This window comes from Seriola aureovittata, chromosome 12, assembly GCF_021018895.1.
Source record: "Seriola aureovittata isolate HTS-2021-v1 ecotype China chromosome 12, ASM2101889v1, whole genome shotgun sequence".
Lineage (NCBI taxonomy): Eukaryota > Metazoa > Chordata > Actinopteri > Carangiformes > Carangidae > Seriola > Seriola aureovittata.
The window spans coordinates 8,665,536-8,683,181 of record NC_079375.1 but is presented as its reverse complement, the minus strand read 5'-3'; the positions used below and the strand labels follow the sequence as shown (position 1 = coordinate 8,683,181).

The 17,646-nt window shown below is 39.0% G+C and overlaps 1 protein-coding gene across 3 annotated transcripts in view; it reads right to left on the bottom strand.

Annotated features, from left to right (window-relative positions):
* The window catches only part of LOC130179482 (netrin-G1-like), a 63,384-nt gene that overhangs the window by 25,179 nt on the left and 20,559 nt on the right, over positions 1-17,646 (bottom strand). For all 3 annotated transcript variants that reach the window (XM_056392488.1, XM_056392489.1, XM_056392487.1), the window contains exon 3: positions 8,382-9,025. In XM_056392488.1, the coding sequence (XP_056248463.1) occupies positions 8,382-9,025 (644 nt within the window). The remainder of the gene's footprint in view (positions 1-8,381; positions 9,026-17,646) is intronic.

Here is a 17,646-nt window from a genome sequence, read left to right as displayed (position 1 = left end):
GTGCGTGTGTTCTGTATGTGAGAGACTGGATAAGAGCCAGTCAGTTTGTGTGTATGTGTGTGTGCAGTTTGTTTTGGCTCGTGGTTATGTCAAGGGCAAGACTGCAGTGTAGCCATTTAAAGGGGCAACAAGAAAAATTCCAGTACTAAAAAAATAACTGGGCTCGACTCGGTCTTCACTTTGGCTTTCCGCCATATAAATGCATCTCTTCCCAACTACTCACATTTTCAAGTGTTCAAAAAAATGCACACTCTAAGACACCCTCTTCAGTAAATAATTCTGTTGGATCTCAGATGTCATTAGCAGGATTTTAGAAATGTTAAAATTTACATTTTCTGTTAATCTTATCTCAGTAAATGGTCTAAAAACTGTTTCAGCGACCTCTGAGAAATACAAAATCTATTTTTTTTTTTTTCTCTCTTTAAGCTCAATTGGAGACTTTTAGTCTAAAAGTTGGGGAGATTTAGTGTAAAAGATATTAAAGCTACCTTAAAAGTCACCATGTGTATTTATGGGATGTAAACTACTCAGGTGGTCAAACCGCCACATTTCCATAAACTCTTCCTCCTATATCCTTAATGACATAAGCTATTTACGGAGATATTTGAATTTGAGTTACAGTCCACTGTAACTCAGCATGATAAGTTGCAGTATCTCTTTGCCACCTGTAGAGGTTGACGCAAAGGCTCTTGCTGTACTGCACTACTTTAGCATGTAAATGTAGCATGTCTGGTGTGTGTGTGTGTGTGTGGTTTTTTTTTTGTTTGTTTTTTTTGGGGGGATATTTTTTTGTCAACAAATCACAGATCAACAAGTAAAAATGGCTTTGTCACAGTCATTTAAGCATACATGAAGAAAAAAATCATCAGCAAATGTCCTAAAAACCAGACAAATTGCTCAAAGATGAGGGTTCAAAAACCTTTGGGGGGGGGGGGCAATAACTCTTACATCCATCTGGATAGCTGTTTACAAACACTGTTTGACTATGGATGCTCTTTTTTGTCTTGAGTTAGGACATCATTCAGTTACTAATCCCCTCTGGAGAGGGCGACAACCCACAGAAACATATGGACTTACTGTATTCGCACAAATTACTGTCTTGAGGTACGATGGGTTGAGCTTTCTGATGGAGGGATGTGATGTGACAGGTCTGATGATGGGTATGGGTGATTCCAGACTGTAAACAGTGTTTGAGAGTGGTATGGTAATACTGTACAAAACGAAGAATGGCACACTGCGGGAATAATGACTTCTACATTTTCATTTCAGTCAGAGTCAGTATTAGAAGAAGGTGCAAGGTTGACAAAGGTGAACCTTGATTTGCTAGTGTGGAATTCTTAAATCTGTTAGTTGGTGTGTATTGGACCTTTTTTTTTCTTTATCTCAGAAATGGTCATGGACTTTGTTGGTTTTTAACATTTTTACTTTGGACAACATTTAGCTGGTGCAACCACTGAACTAAGAATCAACAACAAATTCCATCAAGCTACGCAACAACATCCTTTACTCAAACACTGAGGAGTTATATTGATTTTGCTCCTGCTGCACTCTGTCCTACCTTATAAAGTTACAAGCTAGAAACACTCACAAACCTTTCTTTCTTTCTTTCTTTCCTTCTTTCTTCAGGATAGAAGGATATTAAAATGCCAGTAGTTTAAATGTTTAAATGAGGGAGGGAAATGTCCTGGCACATTACACAGCAGATGATATGGTGCAACATCATTATTACTTTTCTCTTGAATTTGTGTGCGTGACCACACGAGAGCACTTGCTGTAGATATCCTCCGGGTTTAGATCTTCAGTGTGTGTGTGGTTCAGCAGGGTGCGATGCCCATCATGTGAATGCACTGTGGAGGAGCTACAAATTTAGACTCCTTTTTTTTTTTTTTTTTTTTTTTTTTTTTTCCTTTTTAAGTGCAAGATACAGTGAAAGTGTGTGTGATACAGCACTTATGAGCTCAGGATTCCCACCGAGAGAGGGAGATACAGAGTTTGTCTGTGGCTCGAGGGAACCACTGGGGAGCATAAAATAAGAGTAAGATGTTTCATACTTTATCTGAAACTATTATTCTTTTGTCTCCAAATTGCCTTTTGAATAATTCTCATGTATACCTCAGTGGGAAGGTTCAGGATAAAATGTTGTGAAATTTGCTTTTGTCTTAACATTTGTCAGCATATACAGTCAGTAGGGACTGAAACAATCTCACACATCATTTTCCATGAGCCTGCAGTCATGTTGTCGATGTTAGATACTCAAAAGTCCTTTTTTTGTGTAATAAAGCAGAATTGCAACAGACAAACTTACAATGATTAATGACCAAAAATGACATAATGACTTAAATGTTTTTTCTTTTATGATCAACAATAAGTCAGGCCTTTTCTCGGGATGCAATGTGTTAGAGTACATCATGATATAGATGTTACATTAGATAATTTTAAGCCTCTGATCCTCAACATCTGTCTTTGCCAGTAGTAATCCTGCAGCCAGTTGCACCATCTGTTTTTAAATTCAAACTTCTTATGCCTCATCATAACGTTACATTAGGTGTAACCTGGATATTTATGACTCGCTGACTTCAAGCAAATTGCACTACACAAACAAGTTCTTACATAGACATTAGCTGCTACAAAATGTCATTGTCTTGTCCAAGTGTTGCATAGCTAACTGAACCAGCTAATTCTTCTTGCTCATTCAGGGATTTAAAAGTGCTTTTTATGTAAAACATTTTTGTTTTTTGAAAGTTGCCAAACAAATAAGCTTGCTTTGCTTTTGACCTGTTGTAATTCATTTTAATACAGTTGATGTATCTGACTGGACACTTGATCCAAAACGCTGTCAAGTGAAGATGCAAGCTGAGAAGATTTTAGATTTACATTTCACAAAAAACCTCAAATTACAAAATGTAATGCCAATAATATAACACTAAATAGCCAGTTAGGTTGGCATATTCCCTAAATGTCATGATGCATATGCATAAATAGTCATACCAACAGTATAGTCATACCAACGTTTACAAAAGAGTTTAAAACTTGGTTGGCTACCTAAAAAACAACAGAACTGGCCATTATGTTACAGCTCATAATGCAACAATAACTTCTTTCTGACTCTTGTATTGCGCTACAGATGTTTTCTAGCAACTGGCTGACACATTACAAAGTCTTTAATGGATAAAAATTAATTTAGTTTTAATGCAACACAATTAAGTAAATCAGTAGTTTGAAACTAGCTGGCTGTGAAGGACTTAGGAAGGACATGCAGACTGGTTAATAGATTTATGAAGAGCTGTTGCTGGAAATCATCAGAAGACAGGGAGGTTATCAATCAAACAACCAAGGACGTGAGCTAATGAATTTGGCCTATGCGTCGCACAAGATGCCCACATGGGTTATGTAATGTAATGCTAACAATAATTTTTGCAGTTGAGTGAAAAATGAAACCGACACTTATGCATGTATTCACACAGCAGAACAACTAAGTGGTTAGAGAGGCCACAGTGTGAAGTCTGAGGTCTGTCAAAGTGCATATCTCTGAATTTAATGTCAGCATTCGTTTGATTCATCCAGGTCAATTTCTCTTGCATGAAAAACAAATGCCTGGCACACTTGTATTCACAGGGCAGTTGGGGAGTTGAATTCCTTACAAGTTAATGTGTATTCAATAAATAAGTAAGTTTACCATAAACAAATAAACTTCATTTACAGTCATTAATGCTTTTGCACCACAGCTCTTTACAATGTGCCTCTGGGCCTCACCCACACAAACACACCATGATAGTGCAGATGCCATTGGCCATTATGAGCAATAAGGGTTCACTGTCTTGCTCAAGGACACTTGGACCTGTGATCAAACCACCAACCCAGTGGTAAAGTTTTAAGAATATATCAATATGTATATTTTCTGTTTACTTGTCAATTCTGTTTTACTGCACTTTATAGCGGGAGATTATAGCGGACAAACAGTGATGGGGAATTGCCCAGTCCACACCGTGAAGGGCCTAGCCATGTTGGATAGTTGTTAGTTTTAAGGTTACTTGAACACAATGCTTGAACACTGGGTAAAAGGGGAAGTGAAAGAGAAACAGTGAAGTACGAAAAAAAAAAAAACAAGAGAAAAGGTTAGAGAAAAATAGAGAATGACATGGGAGATGAGAGAAATAGCACATTAGCACTTATGGATTAGCTGCCTCTCCTTCCCAGGCCCTGCTGCGGCCCTACAGATGTGCAGCTCTGACCGTGCAGCCAGCCAGTAGCGGTCATGTCTTAATTAACAAACAGACATCTGATCAATAAGTGAGGAACGATGGAGAGGGAGACGTGAAAGGTGGGACAGCCTGCACAGTTCAAGGTTTTTGTTTCCCGTTGATGTGGAATAACATTAGAAATCAATAGCATGGCTAGCCCCACAACACACTCTGACTCTACTCAGAGGTGGAAAAAAAATCCCCCTTTTTACCTTTTTTCCTCAGGTTTTCTTTTGCCCATCACTTTTCTATCATACAAGATCATCGTTCAGGGAGATTTGTCAAAGCATTTTCAGTGCAATGTGATTCCTAGCTTTGTAAAGTCAGTTTTATAAACTCCTGTTCTGCAACAATTCTTAGATTATTAAAAGAAAAATCTATTCTGGTTCTTTTTATATTGTCTTGTGCAGCATCTGAAGTTTCCCAGGATTTATTTCTGAGTGAAATGTTATTTACTTTTATTGGTGTGCTGGCTTTGTTTCAACCTGCCACAGGCACTTAAGTTCAGGATTTCTCTCAATGACTTCCAAGAGTCTACAGCTAATGAGCCTCATTCACCAAAGATTTCTACACACAACCTGTGCAAAGCCACCAATGAACCTTACTGATGATGCTGTTTTATTTACTTCCACACATTTGTACTAATTCACTGTTTTTATGTGGGGATGGTGATGACATCAACTAAAGCTTTTTCACTTCTTCACATTACCAATATTGCTATATGCCATTTCTGCTGCTTTAGAGGGGAGTAGTAGTAAAAGTAGTACCATTACTCCCATCCAAACTCAAGATTTGTCAAAGACTGGTTAAAAAGGCAAACTTTACTGTGTGAAAGTCAGACTCGCTACGCCCCATCCACCACCTACATCTCCACGCTCTTTCTGCCTTGGTACACATTGGGCACACTACTTTCTTCATTTGTACTGAATGATGACATTGGACGTAAATTGTGAGGCACGCAATCGTCCAATATGAAGTAAGCTGGAAACCGGGCTGAAATACTGGTGGATGAACTGGTATCTCTTCTACTGCTGATATTTTAAGTTAGTTAAGTTAGTGTTATCCAGCTTTATTGTATTTTTGTATGTAAATGTGACAACAAGTTCTCTGTTTGTTTACATATTTTTTCTTTAGACTATAACAACATTAATGCGCAAGTTACAAAATGAGCATCAAAATGTACATAAATAACAGTTGGATTCCAAAGGATTTAAATATTTTTCATTGGCTTATTTATTTGACTAGTTTTTTATATAATCTCATGAGTCTATTATCTTCATGAACCTTTTTTTAGAATGTAATTTGACATTTCTGCAGTTTTCCAGGATCCATTCAGAGCCTTGACATCCATGAACATATTTGCAAGTTACCTGGCGTTGATCATATTCAGCTGTGTGTGTATGTGTGTGTGTGTAAGTTTATCAGTGTTTATGAAGTATTCTGGGTATTCTCGGACAGGATGGCCATTCTGTGATAAGGCTTTCACATTTGGTTGTAGCCAGGAGGCTGCTGAAGCCGGTGGGAACTCCAATCAGTCTCTCCCCACCCACTTCCATCACCCTCTTTCAAGTGAGTTACTGATCCACCTCTGGACAGAAATCGTATGTTTATTTTCTTTTCTTTTCTCACTGCAAACTTTTGCTGGAAAATTGAATTTGATGCCCAGGGGCAGGATGGAAAATTGGGCAAAATAGCTTATTTTCCCCCCATCCAACCTTTTGCTACTCTTTCTAATGAATGGTAAAATAAGATATCTGTGGGAGATGCTAGTCTGTGCTGGGTAGCAGGTCTTGCAATTTAGAACTTATCAATTCATGTTTACAGTATGAGTGTGGATATTGGAAGAGTGTGTCTGACTGCAGAACATGTATATCTCTCTGATAGGGCTGAAATGGGAATATCACACACCAACATTATGAAAAATTTGTTGTGGCATGTGATCAAAGACATCACACATCATGAAATGATGTCAAACTTTTTGCCAGTTATAACAGTGGATGTTCAGTGACTGATTTGTTTTACAGTTTTGCAACCAGCAGTCAAAGATGATTAAGAAAAGAGACCTAGATATCTTTGAAAATGTGAGTTATTTAAGCAAAAACTGTGTCTTGCTCAGAAAGGAAACCTCATAGATTAAACCATAAATCTACTCATTATTAAACAGGCCAAGGCTAAATTTGGAACCAAAGCCTGGCAATTCTGAATGTCTCCACGTTTCACTGATGTGTCCCTGATGATTACCATTTAATCAGCTGCAAATGCTCTTAATTACAAGATTAGTCTCCTACCAATTACCCAACATGCTAATGGTTCTAATCTGCCATTGAAGTCGACTGAATTCTAATTGGGGACTAACTGTTTCAATTCACCTAGGGCCCATCTGATGGGTCATTACCAACCTAGTTATCCTCATATAAACCAACTGCAGCAAGCGACACGGGTCTCATTTGGAGAGCAGCTGTAGAGGCTTTACGACCACCATGTGGGCCATTTCCATGTATCATGAAACAACAATGTCTCCACTCCCTGATATTTGCAGTGACATTCTGATGACTCACTGAAGATATTATATGCTGCAAAACTGCAAGCTGTGTTAATGAAACAGGCATTGGAAATCATCTTAGTCTTACTGAAAATGTAGGTTTTAAAACTGGAAAATCTGGAGTAACTAAATTTAAACAGGTAAGATAAAAAATTCTAATTTCACATATGACTCGTTTTAAAGGTGCCCTAATCGATATATATATTTTTTATAATAACAATGGCTCAAATTAGTTTGTAATGTGAAGGGGGTTGCTTGTAATGATGAACCAACACAGAATTATCACACAACTCTGCAGTCCCCCGCAGCTCCATAAACCTATTTCTAAATGTATTTTTGGATTGTTGTTGTTCTGACCTGCAGTTGCATGTTTTCATTATCCTTGTTCCCTGCAAAACTACACTACACTGCCTCACTGCCCCACCTACACTGTTAAGCAACAAATGGCAGACAGGCAAAGTTAACTAGCTGGTGAACATAGTGGAGCAGGTAGCAGCTGAATTAGCATCCGGAAAATGCTAATGCTGCTACATTTCAACTGGAATAAGCAACTGTTTTCTGTCAAGAAAGACTACCAGTTTATCAGACACAAGACTTCTGCTTGTTAATAGCAAATGAAAATGTGTTCCTTAATTGTGATAATCTGTACGGCTAATATGACCCTGGAAAAGTGAATTAATTATAAGAAACCATGTACAATCAAGTTTTGTAATGATATAAAAACATTCATAGTCATCAAAAGAAAAGACCTTTCCCCCCAATTCAGACATATTTTAAAGACAGAATTTTGGGCTGTGGCGAATTTAGTGTTTGCCCACCTTAACACTTTTCAATTGTAAACACTGAGCGACTAAATAGTTGGCTTTATAGGCCAAAGGAGGGGAGGTATTGATGCTCCTTTCCTTTGCATTTTGAAAATTCAACAAGTTGTAATCGTGGCTTCCTCTTAAAAACTTCTTTCCACAGTTAGGAAACTTCCCATTCAAAAAAGACCCATAGACTTCCATTCATTCATCTGGTCTGTGGAAATAAAATCTGCTGGTCAGTTGATATTGGTGCCATTAGTGGACCACCAGAACTCCACTTGGAAGAAAAATTTAAACAAAACTTTATAGTATTACACAGAAAAGGTTGGTTTATACCAGGGGCAGCTAACCATATGCCATGGAGAAGAAACAGTCTGTAGGTTTTCATGCCTACTGATCCCCCTCAGCAGGTGATTTCCCTGAGTTATTCCTCTCTACTTGAAGGAGTGCTAATCAGTGTGTGGTGTCTTTGTTTGGAATAACAAACTGCCGAATGTTGGCTCTTCATGGCACATGGTTGGCCAATCCTTGGATTATACTGATGCTGTGTGATAATTATAATTCCACAAAAATTCTACCAACTTGTCCTCATTCATCGTCAGACAAGGATGGAAATTGACAAGTGCTGCTAGCTCATCACAGAGCTCCAGCCGTTCTGAAAAAAAGAAAAGACTAAAGTGGTCCGTTTTGAGATACACATTAAAATAACCTGGAGAAACACGAGAGTGAACAGTTTTTTGTACATTTGAAACCAGCCACATGATAGTTTTGACAAATGTAAATGACTCTTACCTGCCCTGCACCTTGATGTCGGAGATGGCGTAGAAATATCTGGACAGGTTGTTCTCATCCACCATGGTGGCACCAGTGGCTGGCTTCAGCAGCCTAATCCTCAGGTCAGTGATGGTGAAGAAGTCCCTCAGGTTCTTGGTGGTATCCAGCTGGCCGTACAGTGAGGCCATGTTGTGTAGTCGAGGCCCGGCAAACAGGGCAAAGCGGTCCTTGATCTCAAAACGTACCGTCTTGTCGTTCTTCCACACGTAGCCTCTGGAGTAGTCCTCAGTGCAGATGATATCCAGCAGGGTGCGCTGGGTCAGATCGTTCACTGTCTTGGGCTCCATGGTGAAGGCGTCCAGGCAGTCAGTAGCGTAGAACTGGTACGGGGTCCAGGTCCGGCCGTAGTCGAGCGACTTTTCCAGGACCATCTGCTCTGGTCGACCTGACTCAAAGGTCAGCACGATGTCGTCAGTTAGCTCAATGGTCTTGTTCCATGACAGCGTGATGTTGACCTGCAGGGGCTTTGGATATTTCTTCCATGAGGAGGACTGCCAAAAAGTTGTGGGATTGCGACCTTCAAAGTCAAACATCAACTCGGGAGGATGAGCCAGCTCCTCAGTGGTGGCGTCACATTCATTGTTGCACATGTAAGGATTTTCCTATCAAGAAACAAACACACATACACACATGTAAGCACACTTGGCAACAGGGTATGAAACTGTGCGTTATATTGTATAGTTATAATTTTTAATGACTCATCATAGTTGTTACAAAATAAAGAGTTTCAAAGAACAATGTCCTAAATGAAGAACTGAGTAATTTAAATTTAAATTTGGGGACACTGGCTTATATAACATAATAAAATAAGTGTGCCCCCTGTGAGGTTGTACATCATGCAAAAGGAATCATATCTTCATAATATCGCTATGCATTTGTTTCTTGTTGAACTTTGATTATTGATCCATTTATATATAAAAATAGCAATTCTTTATCACACCATGAAAGACAAATGACATTTCCTGAATTTCCTTAATATAATAATACAAATGTTATGAGTAAAGATCTTTTATTTGACTACTCCTTTTACTACTGTCCTTAATAGATTGTCAATTATGAAATTATTTAAAATGTATGACATGTATCTGTTCGCTGTATTATACAAGCAAATATAATGGCAGCATCTGTTTATAAAAAAGTAAGAAAAAAATAAAACACATGCAGTTATTATACTTGAGAACCCCGTTATTAAATTGAGCTTTCACACATTGCAAGTGTGCTAGGGCATGACTTTAATTGCTTTTTGTGTTAAACTGCTTGAATTTCATGTGGGATCTTTTTTGGTTAGTATCAGAACTGTTTCCCTGCTAGTGATAATAGTTTGAACCGACTGGCGGTGAGCCACATATATGAAATTTAACTCGTCAGTTTACCTTTGTGCAGGAGGAGTTTTGAACAATGACACTGACAATAGGTAGAAAAAAAAATTCTGGATGAGCTGCACTCTGTAGTTTGAGGAAGAGAAGTTAAGCAATTGAAATGTCAGAAAGGCAGTTAAATATTCAGTTTTGAATAAAATATTCAGAGGGAAAAAACACTTGTTAGTGAAGCAGCTCGCTGTAACAATCCCACCCTCACGATTCCAAACCATAAAGCATCTCTTAGGTCTGCTGTTGGTCTGCTTTTCCTTGAAGGGTTATTTACTTCTCCAGTGCCTTGCTGGCTTTCCATCCTATCATGATTCTACCACCGTACTCAATAGGATTTCTTTCACATTCAGGCCAACGTGTATTTTTATAATTTGCGCAAGCAATGTTGACCCTAGAGCTGCAGGAGACGGTGACCCTCTCATTAAGATGACACTGCGGATCCCATATTCTCGTTCAGTGCCATCCCTGCCTACACTGCCACCCAAATTGCCAGTGTAATTGATATTCCTGTGTGGTATTTCAGCTGAGATGGGAATGGAATCCCGATGAGTGTTTCTTATGAAACACGCAAAAGGACATGCATTTTTCATGGGCCTCTGTCTGCTCTGTACCATAGACATCCACAGAGTCTGGATATGTGTATGTGAGCATGTTGGTCGGGAGAAAGAGGAGCTCTTGATGTGTTTGTGTTTGTTTGTGAGAGTGAGAGGGGTAGAGAACTCTGACTGTGTTTGCCTGTGTGTGTGTGTGTGTGTGTGTGTGTGTGTGTGTGTGTGTGTGAATAGAAAAGAGAGGAAGAGTGAGAGAGAGAGAGAGTGAGAGAGAGAGCTGAAACAGAGCCAGAGAGCACAAGACACTCTCCAATTGACATTCCTCTCACCTCTGCTCCAGGAACAATGAGGTTAAGTGCTGATGAGATTCAGATCAACTGTAAAGCGGTTCGATAATCAGCAATCATCCGACACTCTACACGCAAAATTATCTAAAGGTGAGAACAGTGCTATCTGCAACATTACCCGCTTATCTCTCCAGTATTGCAGTGCATTCAACCCAGACTGCCACTTTGCCGAGAGAAGATCACTGGCAGGAATACTGATAAGCAGTCGCCATTAAATTTTATTTGAAAAGACCAATAGCTGCTTTTTGTCTTTGAGTTAGGACCCTAAATTTTACTCACCCAAAGAAAATTTTTATTTGTTGCTTTATCTTCCTCACAGGAAGATGTATGACTTCCCTGTTTTCAGATACAGATCTCCGCGGTCCGTTTTATTTCCTGTGGGACTGTGATATGCTATCAGCAAACTTGCTCCTCAGCTAGAAGCGATAACTATGCGATGTGGTAGAACAAGGCTGAGGGATTGTGGGTCACTAGGCCTGACTCAAAGGAGTGTTGCATTATCCAATTAGGAGGGTAATAAGGGTTATGCTGCTAAGACAGAGAGTGGGAGAGTAGGAAGAGAGAATGTAAAATAAGTATACCTTTTTTTTTTTTGCTGTGAGTGTGTGTGTGTTTTCTTTCTGGGGTTTTTTTTTGGTCTTTTTTTTTTTTTAAAGGATAATCTTAGTTGCATTCTCCTCTCACGCCCATGCACACCCACACACATGCCGAGCCAACATGAAGCTTGAAAGGCCATACTGTAGGCTGAAAACAGAAACACGGAAAGAGAGAGAGATGTGAAAGAAGGAGTTAAGGGGTAATCGGGAGGATGGTGGCTGCCTGAGTATGGCCACGGGGACAATACATTGTACTTGTGTCAACTATTTACCAATGATGTGTGCTGAGGCTCGTTACGTTCCCTTCTTGTGCTTGAACAGCCTTGGAGGTCTGCTCAGAGCTCAGACCTTGACAGTACATGGAGAGGGAGGGAGACACAGACATTGAGATTTCCCTGTTGTCATTCAAGAGCATGAATTTTCACTTATATTTGTTTCATTTGTTTTCACGGTTAGGTTCAGGGGAGCAGTGGGGTGGCTGCCTCTGCATCTTCCGAAATGGGAGCCTTATTCACAGACAATATAAAGAACTCAGACCGCAGCATCCGTGGCTAATGAGAAAAACGATTTCCCAGCTGAACAGTGAGAAGCAGAGTAAATAGAAGCTTTAAAGAGAGAGAAATTTGCTTCATCCCGCCAGCAGAAGAAGTGTTCAGAGACCAGTGGAAAGCAGTCATAAATTCAATCCATAATCATTCTCTCGCTGCCTACCCTGACTTCAGGCCTTCAGGGAACTGATCATTCTAACCGAGGAGCCCGTTCGCATATGGGAGCTGGCTGGCTGACCCTTCTGTCGTTAATAACACTCAATAATGCGAAGGCACTTTTCCAATCGAACAATAAGTGACATGTACGGTATTTACTCTCTCACAGTAAACCCCACCATACTGGATAGCTATAGCCCCAGTGTAGGTGAAATGATAGAGAAAGGTCAGGACCTTTCATCGAATTTCCTGCGGTGGTTATTTAACAACAAAAACAGTGCCTTATGAAGATCAATACCTTCTGTGGTCATTTAAGACCCAGGGCTTCAGTACTATGCCGGAGGGAAGCTATTGAAAAACAATAAGCCCTCTCAGCTTGATCCTTTACCTGTGATCATGGCTGTGGGAGAAGGAGATAGTGAGAAAAGAATTAGAGAGAAACAAGAGTTTTGTACCAAAATTAGATATCGACCACCTGAAAAATGTAACTCATGCTTGAAAAAGAATTGCAGCCATGAAAGTATTAGTTATAGGTTATTCTAATGTCACATCTAACCAAAATGTAACATGTTGATGATGTAACTAGATTTTTGAGCATAACAGTATTTTTCACTCTGAAATGTTAAGATCATATGCATACTGTTAATTATTATTATTAAAATAATTATCATTACACTTGTATGGTATTATATTACATAATTATCACAATTACCTAATTGTATAATACTATCTCATCAATAAACGCTTTGCCCTGCTACTGTATTCAGTTGTGTTATCACATGCGTAATAAATATATAAATATATATAATATATATATATACACTTCATATGCAGGGTCGCTCCAACGGTTGCTTTACACACAATTGCAGAATATATTCTATGATGTCCTGGTGATGTCAACATGGGCTTGGAGAAATTTATAACAGAAAGCTAGAGACACAGAGACTGAATGACATGGGCAATTAACCGGGCCATGGTAGTCTATCAACTGGTGAGCTGCATTGTGGGAGTTGTGGGATTCAGTATTTTTGGAGCTGGACCCATTCTAGGGACTAAAAGTCAGGATATCTTGGCCTGTGCTGCTTCAGTTTCGACCCCTCTTTTTAAAAATCTGTCTCCAAAAAATCCCCTAACTTTATGGAAGTGGAATACTAAATCAGTGGATTACCCTTTAATAACAGCTATTTCATATTGTATTTTATTATTCTGAATACATAAAGATATATATTTGCTCTGTTGCTTTCTTCTGGAACATTAGGACATTTACACTGTTTTAAAACCTACAAGATATTATATGTGTATAATTAATTAATTTTTGGTAACCCTTTATTTTAAGTCTGTACAGTCCTAATTTCCAAATGTTGTCCACATAAGTGTCCTGAAAATGAAACATGTAATTTCATACTAATTAGTTAAAACCGTTTGATTGGTCCAACTAATTCCAATGCTAAGAGAACATAACCTTGAGACTTTTAGTCAGCTAAATAGGCAGAAATGTGAAATTTGTCTACAGGTGTATAACAAAATCTCTAAGTATTTAAAGGATTTAAACGAAGCAGTTCTTTCAAAGAAAGTTCTCTGGAAATCAACACAGATAAATGAATTAATTAAAATACCTGTCTCGGAGCTATTTCTTTACTTTTCCTGTAACCTTACAGGAAACTTTCAGGACATTCAAAAATTGTTCTGAAATAACAGACTGAACAGAAATAAACTGTTACCGTGTTATCCTGTTCCGACATACAATGCCTCTCCAGTCTGTTTCATATGCTGCTGTAATACTTAATCCCCCACCCAAGGATCAAAAGTGTTATGTAGCTTACACTGCTTTAAATGTTTCACCTTTTTTTAATAAACTTTGTTCACCGACACACAAAATGTATTTTATTTGTATGTTGAAAGGGTCCCCACCAGTTCCTGCCATAGCAGTCACATTGTCTTCCTAATTCAATTCAGCACTTACTTACATTACAGTACATAACCTACAGTACAGTGCTGCGGGGCTTCTAATGGCCTGTCTCTTATTGGTATGGCTGACATCTCTTTTGCCACCATGACTGCTGTAACCAAGCCCAGCTGGTTTCTATCAATGCTATATGATCCGTCCGGGGGCAGTGGCTTAGTGCAGGAGGTCTGAGCAGCAAGTCTGCGGCTGTTTCGCAGCTAATGATGTCCCAATCTCTGCAGCCTATAAGGTCAATCCAATATCAGGGTGTCACACACAGTAGGAGAGCAAGAGAACAAGGGAGACAGAGACAGCGAGAGACTTGAGCTGGGAACGTGAATCCAAATGTCATTCGCTGGAATATAAAGCAATCCGGACATTCAGCTCCTCAACTCTTCAACCATGAAGGCTTAGTGGATATTCATATGTAAATTCATGGTTGTGTTCAATAGTTTATAGGAATCAATGAGCCATGACAGAACATACAGCACAAAAAAGAATATATATCTGTTCCACACCAATTAAATCAATAAAATCTTTGAAATGCTGTCACACAAATTCACAAAATATACAGCGATTGATGTTTTCTCCTAACACCCACATAGAATATGTCAAAAAATTGTGGGAATGCACACATCATACAAAAGTCCATGCAAACACTACACACACACACACAACACACACACACACACACACACACACACACACACACACACACACAGAGGCACATGATGATATGATGTGAGGCAGATGTTTAAATGAGTGACATATGGCCTACGAGACTGACAGAGCGCAACCTCCTGTTGATGTGCCTTTTGACACGAGAGGTGGCTCGGCAGATAAATTCCCAGGGCCAGTGACGGCTGCTGTTGAAGGATGGGTGCAGGCAATCCAACCAATCAGTTTAGCTGACAGATTCCTGGACTTGAAGCTCAGATCACAGACTGAACTCACCTCATTCTCCCACTCCAGCCATCTCCTTTAATTCAAGCTTGTTATTATTTCTCATTACGTTAATAGAAAATGTAATCCGGTCGCAAGGCATATTCGCTGTTGCTTTAGTTGTATATAAATGTAATTTCTAGGAGACAGGGTTGCTCTGAGGCAGCTTTGCACAGTGCATGCTTTCTAAATTAATTGGCTTGACTTTATTTGAGTGATGACCACTTTTCAGGAAAAAAGAAGAAATATTATGCTATCAATTACCAAACAGTCTAGGGGGGTAATTTATTTTATTTATTTATGGGTATAAACAGAGACCCACAGCATATAAAGATATCACTCAGTGCACAAATTGCACAGCAGTTCAATCCTATGCCACAATACTGGAAGGGTATAATAATGATATTTATATTGTCAGTTATAGTTGCAGCAATTATACTAAATCAAATTGTTAGACAATAAAATAACGACTCATTTAACTGGAGTTTCCTCCAATGTTCTCACCTACACAAAAGCAGCACAAGCAAATATACAGTAAATACTGTATGCAATGTTTATTTAAGATGAGAAAGAATGGCAGTGCATTTCCAATGCAGATTGATGATGATGATGATGATGATGATGATGATGATGATAATGAAGATGAAAATGATGATCATCTGTACAACCATCCTCTCTCACTGTTTCTTTATCCTCTATTTCTCTCTTTCCATAAAGTTGTTGGTTTTTTTTCATTTGGCACTGTTTATACGACATTAAATTTCTTTAGATACAATTCTGTGAAACTTTTTAAAATCATGAATATGATTTGAATTAGTAAATACTTGACTTTGAAGGATAATCCTCGTTTTTGTATAACTTCTTTAGGTCTTCTTCATGGTAATTTCAACACTGTACACAACAAAGTAACCACTGAGATCTATGAAAACGCTGATGTTGGTACAAGGGAGCTAAAAACATGTGTGGTGAGAGGAAAGTTGTTTACCACTTTCGTTTATCCAGATGATTTAAACCACTTTATTTGGAGATATAAGCAAATATGAGAGCAACCGAAATGTCTAACAACCCCCTTGAGGCGAAGGAATTCAAGACATTTCACAGGTCAACATTGGAATTAGAAAGTTGGTCTCTTAACTGTGATGGATGTTTACAGACAGTCTGGGTAATTATTTTACCATTCACTTCCATTTTGTCATCCAAATAAGTTAATCTCTTGGTGACGTGATCATCTTTGATTTTCTTATAGCAATGTCACTGCATTCCCCAATCTCAGCAATCATTTGGTAATAAACTTTAATTACCTTTTTGTTTCTATTTACCTGTTTACCATTCAAGGTAAAGCTACAATGTAAAACATACAGTAATATGACATCAATGAGTCTGTGACCTGTGTGTGCTTTGCTAGTTTTATGCTGAGCCCTCAGTAACTGCCTCACTACAAAGGCTCTGTGGCTGTGAGAAGTCTCTCCCACTGGACCTGAGGTGTTGCTGGATTAATCAGCCCATGATCCTACTTGGCCTTACACCTCCTAACCTGCATCACACCTGCAGACCTGTCGCTGGCCCAAACCCCCTCTATCACACCTCCGGATGTCCATCCTCATTCACGTGGCGCACCAGAGGAGGAGAAAATTGACAAATGTCAGCTTGGTGATTTCACTCGGCTGTGATTCAGTGTTTGGGGAGTTGATCCAGGACAACAAAAATAATGATGATTTGAGCTGATGCACTACTTGACAAAATCACACGATGCCCATCAGAGACCACAATAAATTCTCAACTTCCAGTCAGTGGAAAAGGCAAGTTCTCTTTGCAGCGCACTCGCACAGTACCTTGATATAACTGAGGATCATATGTTTGGTGATACACAGACGACAGGCCAAAATGGATGATATCAAAGTAGATCTAGGTCGACTTTTCAGAGGAGGGAATGCTCAAGTGTATAGTGAACACTCAGACTGGGTGTTGATCCTTTCAGGGCTTGGTATAAACCCTGACGGAAGAGACAGCTGAGATGAGCCATGGTGAGATATTGGGAGAGTCAGAGCTTTGGCAGAAACTCAATAGAGCTTTAATGACCTGCAGTCAGGGCCAGAAGTGGCTCACAACAGAGCCAGGCTTTTCATTGCTCTGACCTTCAGAGGAATGAAGGACAAGAGGATTGCACATCTGACCTGTGAGTGCTCCATCATATCATATCTGAGGTTGGAGGGTTATGAATGTCAGAGACCTGACAACAGATAATGGCAATTCAATATCATGCACATCCAAGAAATACCATCGTACATGATTATCTTGATAGCCTAAATGGCCAGAACATGTGAGTGTTAGCCTCAAAATAATTGACGTCCATGCATTTTCAAAGGCTATACCTGTGGTTATGGGTGTTTTAAGCCATGTACTACAAATCACATACACTTAACAGAAATTGAGATGTGCTTTTCCTGCCATTACAGACAACCACTGCATATTTAGAAAATGAAGTAGCCCAACCTTTCTGATGTAATCCAGTGATTGTCAACCTGGCGGTCCCAGGATAATTTTGAAGGGTCTCAAGGTGATTAAAAATAAAATCTCTCTTACACAAGGTTCTTTATTTTTTCTTACATTTTTTTTATTTTTATTTTGATATAGCTGCATCCCTTCATTTATCCAAAAAATTAAATGATCAGGAAAAGCATAAACACAGGTTGAACTGCTCATCTACAGTTGTAACCTGTGAAGATGTTTCATAATGAAATATTGCTCCATTTTAAGGTATCAGAAGT